Below are 14,443 nucleotides of genomic sequence, written 5' to 3'. Positions count from 1 at the left end.
CCTTCCTCCCTCGTCCTCTACTTCCTGTTCGATCGCTTCCAGCCCTGCTCTTCCACCACTCGTCCTTTTTCCGTGGGCGGTGGCTCTTGTTCCCGTTTCTTCTAAAACATTCAACCATAGCCCTCCAACTTAATCCAAGTCAACCGGACCCTCAATCTTAGCTCATCCGTCTTCACTGAAGCGACTCACGGAGCATTTTCGTGTTTTTAAGTCCTTGGTTTTGTTTTTAGTTTTTTTCTTCTTCTTCTTTTCTTTTCTGGAGAATGCTGCTCTGACCTAACCCAATAGCCTGCACCCATTCTTTTTTTCTTTCTTTTTTCTGCACTGAGAGACCAGAGAATCTGGATCAAGCTTTTCTTTTACCCAGAAGCCCATCTGATTGAGTCTCAAAGACGAGTACTAAAAACGAAATGAATGAGCTAGAATGAACCGAACGGACAATGCTTTCTGTGTTCGGCTGCACTGCTGCTTGCTGTATACGCATGTTGGACACGCTGCATGTTGCATGCTGGGAAGTTGTGTGGGAGGTGCATGTGTGTGTATTGGTGGGTTGGATTGGGTTGGGTTTTGGGGGGGGGGGGCACTGATGCCTGCATGAAAAACAAATAAATGGTGTAGACCCCAAGAGGCTGTGGTCACTACGCCAGCCGGCCTCTTACACTAACGTCAAGACATTATGTGTGTGTGTGTGTGTGTGTAAGTCAGAGCCTTAGGTGGATGGACCATACATCAAAACACTCCCAAACAGACTCCACTCACTGTTTTAATCGGTTGGTTGATCCACGGCTCTGGGTTTCATTGGGTGAACCTCCTACAGGGAAAGCTCTTTGACTGATAGCCGGCCTGTGAGATTAGCAGAAAACTCCTGTGATTTTCAACCTGACCACCCAACCTAGCACCTAGCTGCCTTTCATTTTCTGTTGTTAATTAAACCTTTGAACCCTAGGTTTATTATTGTGTTATTAGTGCTGTTATTAATGCAGAAACTACTTTGAAATGTTTGAGAACACAGTTACGCACATTCTGTGAGTCCCACAGGGTTCTATTCTAGGGTCTGTGTTAGTTCTGAGAATAATGCAGTTATCAGGGTGGAGAACAGAAGAGTTAAGGACTGAAATCATTATCTGTGGTCGTCCACCATGTGCTAACAGTGGTTAGATTGAAACTCTCCGGAGTGATGTAAAAGAAATATGGGTTTTTGAGTATTAAAGAGCTACTTGCAACTGTGAGCATTGCAGCCAACAATTAAGAGGGTTGAATAAATCTGTAATGGATGTCGCAGTACAGCGTGTACTGTAAATACAACCGGGTCTTTTACAAGTTTACAGTTACAGCCTGACTCTCACAGGTATACAGGTCTCTGATTAATCTATTTTTATCAGCATTTTAGGAGACTTAAAGAAGCAGTCAAATGTTTGGACTCTTTAAATGAACCATTTTTCATCTTAAAGACATTTTGACTTAAGCGTTAAAATGTTAAAATGCTTAAATTGCTAAAATTAGTTTCCAAGATAAATATAAATGATGCCTGTGTAATTTTCACATTACATTGCATGTAGATTGTGTCAACAAGTGTAGATTATCAGGGTCCAAGCACAACATGCCATTAGGAAGCCAGTAGAGCACAAAGAACAGCAATGTTAGAATGTATGTAATATTTAATTTAATTTTAATTTAATTTATTTTGGCGTGTAACTTGATGTTTAAGTTAAAGATGAGACATTCTTCTCAAAATTTTGAACAAGATTATTGTTATTTTTGTCTTGCAAAATTTAAAGTTAAAAAAAAAAGTTTGGGCATCCTAAAAGATGTGAGCTCTCTAAACTTTAATCATAGCAAAGCGTTTTCAGGTGGCTAATTTTTTTCTATTTATTTTTTGCTTGAGAAATGCTTGTAATATTGTTTAAAAAAAACCTTTGTTTAACTAGAAAGGACCTTTATGAAGATAAAACTGGGTCTGGAGGGGTGGTGCACTGTTCTACTGTGCAGCAACACCTGCACAAATAAGACCCTGATTAAAAGAAAACGTCCTGCTTCCTCACCTCAAACTTAATAATCAGATAAAATAGAACTTTCTGGCTGCAGTGAGGAAAGGTATGTCGGAGAAAAATGTTTTCATTAATAGAACACCTCTCTAGCTGTTAAGCACAGGAGTGGATTTTGATTATGCTTTGGGCTTGTGTTGCAGCCAGTGGATAATGTAGTCTTGCTTAAAATTGCTTAAAATGCCTTTTGAGTCATAATTTACTCATTACCAGAAAGTTTGAGAGTTTTTTATATTTTTAATTTTTTTTTCTTCCACACAAAGAGAATGCTAAAATAATACTTTAAAGAATTTACTTTCTTTTTTTTTTTTTTTTTACTTTTTTACTGTTTTCCTCTATAGTTTTAATGCCTTACCTAGTATTCCAAAATGTGTGAAAACTAAAGAAGTAAAATAATCAAGTAAATAATCAGCTGTCTTCTATTATAGTAGGTATGTCCATACTTTTGACTGTTGCTTTAAATAAATCACAGATTTTTTTAGAACACTGAAAGCCAAAGCGGTGCTTTTCATACCAGACAGAACAAGTTTATGGGTTTGCAAGTTTATTCGGACCATCACTAACTATTGGCACAGGATCCTTATGAATATAAATTCATAACATATAAAAAAAAGACTTTAAGATCATTGAACGTGATAATATGCCGAATTATTTATCACTATATTAGGCATATGAATGTCTGCCTTCATAACAATGCAATTCTATTGTAATTCTTTACAAAATTGTATTTTTGCTTTAACAGAGCAAATCATTAGGAGTTATTGTGAATAATTGGTTGTAAAATAGTATAATCAGTTGTAACACTCATATTAATATTGTAACATTAACATCATGATGCATTTCCACACCCTGCCAGTATATTAACTGTATATTATTTACAGTATATTTACTGTATACTTTACCTTTTAGTCTGCATTCAGTCGAATGAATTTATGAGTTTAGCATAAGCTTGTTTTAAAACTAATTTGGAACAAATTTACATAGATACTAACATTCTAAAATCAATTTCCACCCTCCTATCAATGCATCATGATGCATTTTTCCACCCCACAGTAAATACTAATAAGGCTGCATTCAACCTAATACATGATACCACTAATGGCCTGGAACAGATGTGATTCTGAAGTAACATAAAGTCATCGAGCTCCCCCTGCCCCTGCCCCTGTCCCACCCCCACTCCTCTACCTTTCCCCTTTAACTTTTCACCTACACACACACACACACACGCACACACACACACACACACATCCCACCTGGAGGTTCAGACAACTTGTGCACTGCTCCCTCTGACCCATTCTGATTGGCTCTCCACAGAGACTGCTTCGTATGGATCTGCCAGTTGCCGATGACAACACAGTGCACTTTAACTCCACCCTCATGGCCTTAATCCGCACCGCTCTGGACATCAAGATCGCCAAGGGTGGGGAAGGTTTGGCAACCCTTTCTTAACCTCCTCTCCTTCTCTCTTCCTCTGCCTCTCTCCGTTGTCTGGAGTCGGCGTCATGCCCAAATTAGGGGTCTCCGGGTCTGAGATGGATTTCTCTATAAGGGAAATTAATATTGAGGGGAAAAAAAGAATGGCAAACAAAGATTTTTCAAAACAAATACAGTCAAAATATGAATGTTGCTACTAAGGCTGTGCACTGATTCAATATTAATATTTAATATAATATATTCAATACAAATTATACTGTTAATACTAATTTCTGATTTTCTCCCTAATCTGGATCGCCAATTACCCAACCCATGCATATTCTCCCCCTATCACATGCAACACTCCCAACACTGGGAGGGTGAAGACCAACACACGCCTCTTCTGACACGTACGCAGTCGGCTAGTGCCTCCTTTTACGAACTGCTGCCGGTGCAACGCGGCAACCAGCCAATCAGCGTTCTCAGATGCTCTGATGCATTGGCCAGCAGATGCCAGAGAGCAAGGCCAATTGTGGTCTCGCGGGGCCCCGGCTGCTGATGGCTAGCACCATTACCAGGATTCGAATTTGTTTTTTTGTTTTTTTTAATCAAATTTTACTGAACCACTGAACACTGACCCAAAGCACGGTACTGTGCTTAGGAATGTAGCAATATTCATATTTTAGCTCCTTTCAATAACCTCATAATCCCAGTGACCTTGGTTAGACAGACAAACCTTTGATGGACAGAAAAATAAGATTTTGCTTTATTTGGGCATGTTGCCAGCTACAAAAAGATGACACGTTCTCAGTGGTCTGAAGGGAAGGAAAGAAATTGCCCTCTGCTGTTTGCTATCAAAACGTAAGTTATTAGTTAATTAGCACAGCATGATGGAATACTCATCCCCCAGTGGACTACAAACTTTGTCACATAGATGATGTCACGATAACATATCCCACAAAGTCATGGATTTTGGAACTCAAAATTACATTTTTGTGTAAAGTTTCAGTTTTAATATGTGCTGCTATGACAAAGTTCCATATAGCGAAATGGATTCCAAGTGTTTTGAACACAACCAGCAGATGGTGCAAGTCTGCGCCTCCCCCCCCTCGTGGGCCCCAGGACTTCATTCCTCATGTCTCTACCTAAAGCTTTTCCTAACCTGTCTGAAAAAAAGAAATTGCTCAATGACGCGGAGTCCAGAGGCATCTAGCTGCAGCTTCAGCGACAAAGCCCCTGGTTGCGCAGAAGTCCTGTGCTGTGCAGATTGATGTAAATTTCATAACAAATTTAAAGCTTCATTTAATAATTACAAAGACCCTGACAAAGGTAGAATACATAAATACATAGTTGTATCTTTAAAGTACCTACATTTTAGCTGCATCATGAAATTAAAACACAATTTATGGAATTGTTGTGTTTATGGCATTTCCTAAAAGAAACACAAGAGCATTTTTAATTAAAATAAAAATCAGTGTGTATGATCTAGATAAATACATGTAGAATCCTAATGGAAATACATTTTTAAAAAAAAGGTGTCTGGCTTAGAAATCCATTTAGTACAATTGCAGAAAGTGTTTGCAAAACGTTTGGCTCAGCACAGGGCATCATTAGATACCAGCAACTGTAGCAGCTGTATTAATAGGTTTTGTGAATGTAATTAGTTTTCTATCTTATTGTAGTTGCTTCATTACTTAGTTTTGTAGATGTAAATTAGCTGGGTATCTAACTGTAGCAGCTGTATTAAAAGGTTTGTAGATTGAGTTAGTTCTCTGTCTAACTGTAGCTGTTATGTTAGTTTCGTAGATGGAGTTAGTTCTCTATCTGTAGCTGTTATATTAATTTTGTAGATTTAATTAGTTCTCTATCTAACTGTAGCTGCTGTATTAGTTTATCGTAGATGGAGTTAGTTCTGTATCTGTAGCTGTTATATATTAATTTCATAGATTGAGTTAGTTCTCTATCTGTAGCTGCTGTATTAGTTTCGTAGATGGAGTTAGTTATCTAACTGTAGCTGCTGTATTAGTTTCGTAGATAAAGTTAGTTCTCTATCTGTAGCTGTTATATATTCATTTCATAGATTGAGTTAGTTCTCTATCTAACTGTAGCTGCTGTATTAGTTTCGTAGATGGAGTTAATTCTCTATCTGTAGCTGGTATATATTAATTTCGTAGATTGAGTTAGTTCTCTATCTAACTGTAGCTGCTGTATTAGTTTCATAGATGGAGTTAGTTCTGTATCTGTAGCTGTTATATATTAATTTCATAGATTGAGTTAGTTCTCTATCTAACTGTAGCTGCTGTATTAGTTTATCGTAGATGGAGTTAGTTATCTAACTGTAGCTGCTGTATTAGTTTCGTAGATGGAGTTAGTTCTCTATCTGTAGCTGTTATATATTAATTTCGTAGATTGAGTTAGTTCTCTATCTAACTGTAGCTGCTGTATTAGTTTCGTAGATGGAGTTAGTAATCTAACTGTATCTGCTGTATTAGTTTCGTAGATGGAGTTAGTTCTCTATCTAACTGTAGCTGTTATATTATTTTCGTAGATGGAGTTAGTTCTCTATCTGTAGCTGTTATATATTAATTTCGTAGATTGAGTTAGTTCTCTATCTAACTGTAGCTGCTGTATTAGTTTCGTAGATGGAGTTAGTTCTCTATCTGTAGCTGTTATATATTAATTTCATAGATTGAGTTAGTTCTCTATCTGTAGCTGCTGTATTAGTTTCGTAGATGGAGTTAGTTATCTAACTGTATCTGCTGTATTAGTTTCGTAGATTGAGTTAGTTCTCTATCTAACTGTAGCTGTTATATTATTTTCGTAGATGGAGTTAGTTCTCTATCTGTAGCTGTTATATATTAATTTCGTAGATTAGGTTAGTTCTCTATCTAACTTTAGCTGCTGTATTAGTTTTGAAGATGTAATTAGCTTTTTTTGCATCTGTAGCAGCTATATTAGTTCTTGTGGATGGTCAGCTACCTAACTGTAGCTGCTATATTAATTTTGTGGCTGGAATTAGGTAGCTATCTATCTAACTGTAGCTGCAATATTAATAGGTTTTGTAGATAGAATTGGTTCTCTATCTAACTGTAGCAGCTGTATTAGTTTGTTTTGTAGATGTAATTAGCTTTCTATGTAACTGTTGCGGGTTACATAGTTACATTAGTTGGTTTGTGGATGACCAGCTACCTAACTGGAGGTGGAATTGGTTATATATATACTAATAGCAGCTGTATTAGTTGGTGGTTAGTTAATTTGTGGATGGAATTAGCTAGCTAATTTGCTGCTGTATTATTTTCTAGCTCAGAACTACATAAAAGTGCTGGCAAACACATTTTATTTTAAACCAGAGGCTTGTCTGCAGCTGGATGCAACTGCCACAGTTTGATTAGTTGAAAATAATGTTGTATTTGATAACAGCATGTTTTTCTTTTTTACTGTACCTGCATCGTTCCATCGTTTGCCAAGTATCAACAGTAGTCATTTTACTCCAAGCTGTGTAAAATTGACAATATTAAGAACACACATGTTTAGAAACAATGTTTAGGGCTTTCATATGTTTACATATGTATACATTATAGGTGGAGGGTGATTTCTGACTTGCAGGGTTGTGCACTGTTGTCTCTGCCATCTGTATTTTCCCTCTTTCGATGATGTAGGGGTATAAAGGTACACAAAAGTCACGGTTCTGCTTCGCAGTTTGGACCTCACGGTAGCTCCCCATGGAGGTAGTTGCTACAGCCTGTAATGTGTTAAGGAATGAATTGTTTGGTTTTTTTAGCACACATACCCTAAAACTGTCCAACAACACTGCGAGAAAGCAGAAAACACTAAAATGTTGGACATACATGTTCATTCGTAGTTGCTGCATGGCAAACACGACAGTGAGTGATAAAGAATAAACATAGCTACTGTTACCAATACTTCTAAATTCAATACGATTCCCACAATCCCATGCAAATCCAAAACTTTACTTGCTGGCAGTTCCCACTTGCAAAATTTTGTTCAATCTGCGAGTGCTTCATCCACAGCTTACCGTGTACTGCATACTCTCTGTACGACTGTGTGCACCAAACAGTGACCTACACTTACCATTACACCCCTAATCTACTCTGGCTACTCTGGTTTCTTAAGGTCTTGTTCTCTGCTCAGTAAAGTCTGAACTAGACATTTCTATTCCCTATGCATTAAGATGTATTAACTATGGCCTTTATTAGTACATAACTGGAGGTCAGTTATGTGAAAATCGCCAAAAATTGCATCATTAATTGTAATAATGCACAATAAACACTTTGTTACCACCCTGTTATGCAAACTATTCAGTGCTCTTTAGTCTGTAATTAGTGATGAGTAGAACATATAAGACTATAAGAATTGTCCATTACACAAAATGCTGGACAGCTGAACAGATATTTAAGCAGCCAAACTCTGATCAACTGAACTTTTGTGCAGAAATTATTCTGACATAATGAAGATTCAGTTTTTTGGAAGAATGTGGAACTTTTTAATAGAACCTACAGGATATGGAACATCGCTTGGTGTATTAGTGCATTCTGGAGTCTACGAACGCCCTGATTGTTGTTTTGATGTTTCTCAATGTTTGTATTAATCCCTTAGCGATAATACAGCGCAGAAAAATGGTTCAAATACTTCCTAAATCTGTAGAGCCCGTCCTTTCCATTGCATCTCACTGCCATACCGAACATGACTGACATCCAGAGTTATGAGGTTATTCATCTCTGCCACCTCTGGATTTGTGCGACCGTCTATGTTTTGTGTAAAACTGACCAATGGACACTCAGAAACTCTTCTTCTGCCTCTCTCTGTTTATAACTAATATACTATACTATAATTTTCTTTACACATTCCACTGCTTTCATGAAACTAAGACTCTGGTAAACCCATTTTATGCACCAAATAAAATCATACACATGAGTAAAGGGATGTTTTAGCAGGAAATATGAAGAATTTCTAAAAATCTGTCAGTTTTTCAGGTTTGTGGTCAGAGTATCTTTTCATGTAGTGCTCTCGGTCACATGGGGTCTCATTACAGAGAGAGTTGAGATTGTTCTGAACAGTTTGATGTAGATTATGTGGGTATCTCATATGCAAATGTTTTAAAGGCCTTTAGACTCCAGAGAGTTCATCTCTTACCAACTCAAAAACCTCACTTAAAGTACTATCTAGAACCTACATGAATTAAGGTGCTGGCAGTTACACTACTAGCATGTGAATTGCGTAAATCATCTGCATAACAGGGTGGTAACAAAGTGTTTATCGTGCATTATTACAAGTAATAATGCTAGTATTCATGATTTTTACATAGTAGACCTCCAGTTATCTACTAATAAAGGCCATAATCAGTATGTTTTAATGCATAGTGAATAATAAAATTCAGGCTTTATTGAACAAAAGTAATATAATTTGTTGCCTGTTTTTATGATGACATGATATTGATAATATTGCTGAGTTGTTTTAGCCCCACAACAGTGTTTGTGTTTTATGGATTTTGTATTATATTGAATGCTTAATAATGATGAAACAATTTCTTGTGTGTGTGTGTGTGCATGCATGTGTTTGCGTGTTCGTCTATGGGCTTGTTTATTGTCTAATCATGGTATCAATATGTTCGTATGGGTATGTATGGGTGGGATTACCTATTTTTTATGTCTTTTTGATTTTGTTGCTCTTTGGACATGTGTGCATGTCTGGGGGTATGTGTGTGTGTGTATGTGAACGGGTGCGTCTGTGTGTGTGGGTGTATTTGTGTGCGTGTAGGCGGTGTTGATAAGCACCAGATGGACGCTGAGCTGAGGAAAGAGATGATGGCAATTTGGCCAAATCTCTCCCAGAAAACGCTGGACCTGCTGGTCACTCCACACAAGTGTAAGTTGCCCAGAGGTTTGTGCGTGTGTGTGTGTGTGTGTTTCCGGATTTCTCTCCACTCTCGCCACCAGAGGAAGCTTCTCTCAGCCCAGTCACCGCTCTGCACCCTCTGATGAGCCACGCTGTCCGGCACAAGCCTCAACACTCTCAGACACACTCCTTCACTGCACTGCGTGTGCCCTACACACTGCTAGGCTACTCTCATTACGCTAGATACATGCTACCGCTTCTCTGCGGACCCCTTGATCTGAAAACCCGTATCACACCCAGGGAAAGTGCAGCCTGCGCCGGTCAATTGGGGACACTTCGCTTTTTTATAAAGTTTTAATGCAAATTATCCTTAAATTCTTGTTTTGGCAGTAACTGTTTTAGATGTGTTTTAAGATGTGTTACATTCAGACACCAAGTTTCCAATCCGATCATTAATACGCTAAATGGACAAAAGTATTGAGACACCTGCTTATTCATTGTTTCTTGAATTAAAAAAAGAGATTATCCAGCTTTTGTTGGTGTAACTGCCTCTACTGTCCAGGGAAGAAGGCTTTCTGCCAGATATTGCTGTTAGGATTTGTTTACATTCAACGACAAGAACAGTGTTAGTGAGGTCAGGATGTTGCATGATGATCACCACCCTACCTCATCTCCAGCTCCCCAGCTCATCCCAAAAGAATCAGAATCAGAAATACTTTATTGATCCCAAGAGAGAAATTACAGTTGTTACAGCTGCAATCATTCATGTAAGACTAAACACTATTAATAAATGCTCAAAAAATAAACACTATTTGAAATGTATATATAAATACACATTATATGAATGAATCCACACAGTGGATATTGGATGATTCCAGAGAACACTGTAGTTCCACTGCTCCACAGCTTAATGCTGGGGAGCTTTGTACCCCTCTAGCCCACGCCTGGCATTAGGCAGCATGGTGCCAATAGCTCCAGAGAGTCTTTATCAGTACTTCTCTAGAGGGGCTAGACAAGCTGTGCGTGCATTTGCATATCTCTGTCAACAATGGGTGCAACTTAAAGTTGCAGTCATTAGAAAGGGTGAATGCAGTCATTAGAAAGGGTGTCCACAAACATTTGGACATGTGTTGTGGCTGTAGAACAGATGCAGGTGAACATAAATATAGTAACATATTTAACAAGAGCTTCTCATTCTGAAGAAATGATTAGTGTTTAGTGTATTAGTGTTATTAGTGTTTATTCTAATATCAGTGTTTTACTGAGCAGATAAGGAGCTAAATTCTAATTTTTCACATGTAAACCCGAAGGATTAGCACATCTTAAACTGTTAGCGTTGTTGTTTTTTTCTTATTTAAGTAAAAAATTTACATTAAAAAAGCAAAGTCTGCCCAAACCTGTGACAGGCAGAATACATTTCCGATACACAGAGGCCCAAGTATTGATATTTCATTAAATTCTATATACTCCTATCTTGCATTAATAGCCTTCGGAAAGACCGAACACAGTGTACAGCCAAACTACACTAAAAATGCTGTCACTTTTTTTCCACCCAAGAATAGTCAGGACTCCCCTATCTCACAATGCCACCCATGCTGGGAGGGGGAAAGCTAGCATGTTCTCCCTCCGTGTCTCATGAAGCGAGTCGCTGCATCTTTTCGGGCTGCTGCTAATGCAACCACATTGGACGGCTGAATGCGCTTGGAGGAGAACACTAAACCCCAGTTCTGTTACATCGGTTAACAGACGCCCCCACTGGCTAGCATTGCACTAATTGATGGGGGAGAGGGAGCCCCCGATCCAAACCGTTCAGAGAGAGAGAGCATGGCTAGCTGTGCTGCAGTCTCAATGATAGGGCCAGTGCTTTCAGGTTACTTAGTCTGTGGACATAGTATGTAGGTATGCTGTCCGTATTTGAACCACGATTGTATCGTACACCAGCACACACCCCTCTTCCACCACTCAGGTTCACGTTCAGACACCCAAACTGACTCTCATCTCCCAGTGCCTCCGATCAGAGGGTGCTTCACTATAGACCAGCTCTCTATAGACGTCTTTTCACTCCAGGGTTTCATTAGCTGACCATTTAACATTTACACTCTGCAATATACTCGGCAAAGCACGAGGCGTTCGGACCATATGACAAAGCCTGTGCAGTCAAAGCATGAGACGACCAAGTGACTTTGTTGTTATGCTAACGCCTGTGGCAAAGTCACAATGATCGTAGTCCTAGTCATGATTGGACAGAGTTTGCACACAGCATGATATAGAATAGATAGCACTGTCGAATGTAAGGCATGGTTATGATATTAAGTCTTTTTTTATCATAACTTTTATGATACTCCACAAAAAAAGCATGATAAGCATAGAGTTTAGCGATAGCACAAATTTGTCCTCCGCTGTTTTTGGGTGTTGAGGATTATAATTTGTCCAAAAAAGCTGCAGTGAACATGGCTTATGAACGTGCCTTTAATTCTCTACTGCATGCCTAAGTAAAGGTAAAGCTGACCTTCCAGGGCTGTTGGACGTTTCACAGTGTGGACACGGTACGGCCGGCTTGTTGTGCTGTTGGACTGTTTTCGCCCTGTTTCATGTTCCGATAAATTGCTAAATTGGCCTAGGCCCCGCCCACAAATGCATGCCAGACTCGGATAGCATTTTATTTACATTTTAAATCAGTGTAACAACATCATTGTAGCAAATTTATTGTTGTTAGCTTAGTTAAGTATAGTAGCATGCTTAAAAAAATAAAGAAAGAAATCATTGAAATATTAAAAGCTGGTGTTTCCTGACCAATGTTGGCGTATATAATAACTGTATAAGTAGTATTAGCTTCATAATGAACTTCTTTTGTAAAATATGTTGTTTTGTCCCCTAATTATATAATTATGTATACGATTTATAAATATTGCAGCATTTTCCGTCCCGTTTAACCCAGTAACACTGTCATTTCTCCCTCTCCCTCTTTTCTCCATGTAGAAAACATGTTAAGTTTCAACCCTGTTCCTGCATAAAATTGTTAACTAATGAAATTTTTACATAAAAACTGTGTATTTGACATAGTGCTGCCGTGAATGCACCGCTTCCTAGCACAAAACGTTGTTAGCCGTTTCAGCACCAAACCGCCAACCTCATCACATTTTTTATGTGACGGGGTGGAATGGTCATAGGGTTAACATAAAGGGCACCCATTTCTGAGAATGCCTCAGTTACTCACTTTCAGAGCTGAAGCAGAGTCCTGTAGAACTTGTCCGGTCTGGCATTAATAGCTACTAAAAAAAACCTTTGTGGGCGGAGCATGGACAATGTCAAACAAATTGACTTTGTTTAGTTCAGAAAATTCAGCATTGGAATGCCAAACGGCAGCGAAACAGTCCGCTTCTCTTTCTCTATGTACCTGATCTACATTATGAAATGGACTTCAGTCCGGATCCCTTAAATATATGCAAAAGAATAACAAAGGATCTGGTGGGTACGAAAGGTAATGAAAAATCAGTAAATAATAATGTAGTAAGTATAGGTAATAATGCAGACAGTAAAGAATGTAAAGATGAACTGTATTATTGAATAACAATAAAAGCACTAAGTATTAATTAATGATTATTAATGAAGTAATTAAGAATAAAAACTGAGAAAGGAAATGTGAGAACGTGTATAATGCTAGCATATATATACGTAATGTAGAATTATAGGAATGATAATGAAGGAATTTTTAACCAGTTTGTGAAAAGACCATTGGCTCTTTGTGTGTCCACGTGTGTGTATTGAGTGTGTGTGTGTGTGTATGTGTGTGAGGGATGTACTGTGTATGTGTGTGTGTGTGTGTGTGTGTGTGTGTGTGTGTGTGCGAGTGTCTTGTGTATGCATGAATGTTGTACACACCCATCCCCTCCCCCCTTCCTCGCTCAGGGTCCATCTCCCCTCGTCTAATCGTGCAGGGTAACTTGTCCTTTTCTCAGCAGCGACAGACCTGACGGTGGGTAAAATCTACGCGGCCATGATGATCATGGAGTATTACCGGCAAAGCAAAGCCAAGCGGACCCAGGCTCTTCGAGATGAGCAGGTATTCTACCCTCAAAGCGCTCGCGCTCTCTGTCTCTCTCTCTCTCTCTCTCTCTCTTTCTTTCTCTGTCTCTGTCGATTGCTCTCACTCTCTTTCTCACCAGTCCGACCCCATACTCTGCATTCGGCATCGTGACTCTCTCTGCTGTGTTTTTATCTGTGTGCCATTCATTCGACAGCTACGCTGTGAAACGAAGAACAGTAACAATTAGTCGGTTTAGCTTAGAAGAGTGTGAGAGTGGGTGTGACCTGGTTGCCTTCACTGTTGTGTTCTAACCTTTTGAAGTTAAAGCCCCCCTGAAAACCAAAATGTGACCTTTAGGTAAGTCCTGCAAGTTACGTAATATCGGAAAATGACCAAATCCTGCACCAATTGAGGATACACATAAGGCCCAGCACATTCCCTTCCACTATACTCTACACACCCACTACATCACAAGCTCCATCAGGTAGGCTCCTCGCTTCTGGGTGGTCTTCCCATGAGCACCATCAGGCCCCTGCAGTTGATCCAGAATGCAGCAGCATGAGTTGTCTTCAGTGTTTCAGCCATGTAACTCCTCTGCTGTGTTCTCTTCACTGGCTTTCTAGTGGTGAGAAAGAAAATATGCAGGGAAAGTAAAAAAAAAAAGCCGCTTGTAATAAGTACTTTCCCAAACAAGAAAAAATTATTAGGATTTATACGTTTTTTTAACAACATTATCTTTTCGAGATTGAAGGTGTTGGACATTGAGCATCTGAGGGTTCTGACACCCCGGACGAGAGCTTGAATAACAATCATTTGATTCAGTGACCATTCTAATAAAGCCTTTCTGAAATGTAAACAGCAATACCCTTTTAAATGTACTGGCCCAGATAATATTAATAAAAGTATTACTCGTAGCTGTAAAATGAAAGAAAGACTTTACTGTAAGGGATGTAATCCAAAGCCATGGTCGAAAAACAAGCAAAGGTCAATTCCTGAAAGTAGAGCATGGTCTACTGAAAACGTAGTTAAGACACAAGTGGTAGGTCGAAATCCGATGATAAAATACAGGAAATAAGTCCAAAAGTCAAGGCAAAAAGTAAAA

General features: G+C 38.8%; 1 protein-coding gene across 20 annotated transcripts in view; it reads left to right on the top strand.

The window, feature by feature from the left end:
* The window catches only part of cacna1aa (calcium channel, voltage-dependent, P/Q type, alpha 1A subunit, a), a 172,403-nt gene that overhangs the window by 119,931 nt on the left and 38,029 nt on the right, over nucleotides 1-14,443 (top strand). For 9 of the 20 annotated variants that reach the window (XM_072694455.1, XM_072694462.1, XM_072694467.1 and 6 more), the window contains 3 exons: nucleotides 3,360-3,474; nucleotides 9,237-9,344; nucleotides 13,274-13,377. In XM_072694455.1, coding sequence (XP_072550556.1) covers nucleotides 3,360-3,474; nucleotides 9,237-9,344; nucleotides 13,274-13,377 — 327 coding nt within the window. The remainder of the gene's footprint in view (nucleotides 1-3,359; nucleotides 3,475-9,236; nucleotides 9,345-13,273; nucleotides 13,378-14,443) is intronic. The other 11 variants (XM_072694468.1, XM_072694472.1, XM_072694469.1 and 8 more) reach the window with 3 other exon arrangements.

Source organism: Salminus brasiliensis, chromosome 12 (assembly GCF_030463535.1).
Source record: "Salminus brasiliensis chromosome 12, fSalBra1.hap2, whole genome shotgun sequence".
NCBI lineage: Eukaryota > Metazoa > Chordata > Actinopteri > Characiformes > Bryconidae > Salminus > Salminus brasiliensis.
The sequence above is the reverse complement of the archived record's forward strand: the minus strand, read 5'-3'. Positions and strand labels throughout refer to the sequence as shown.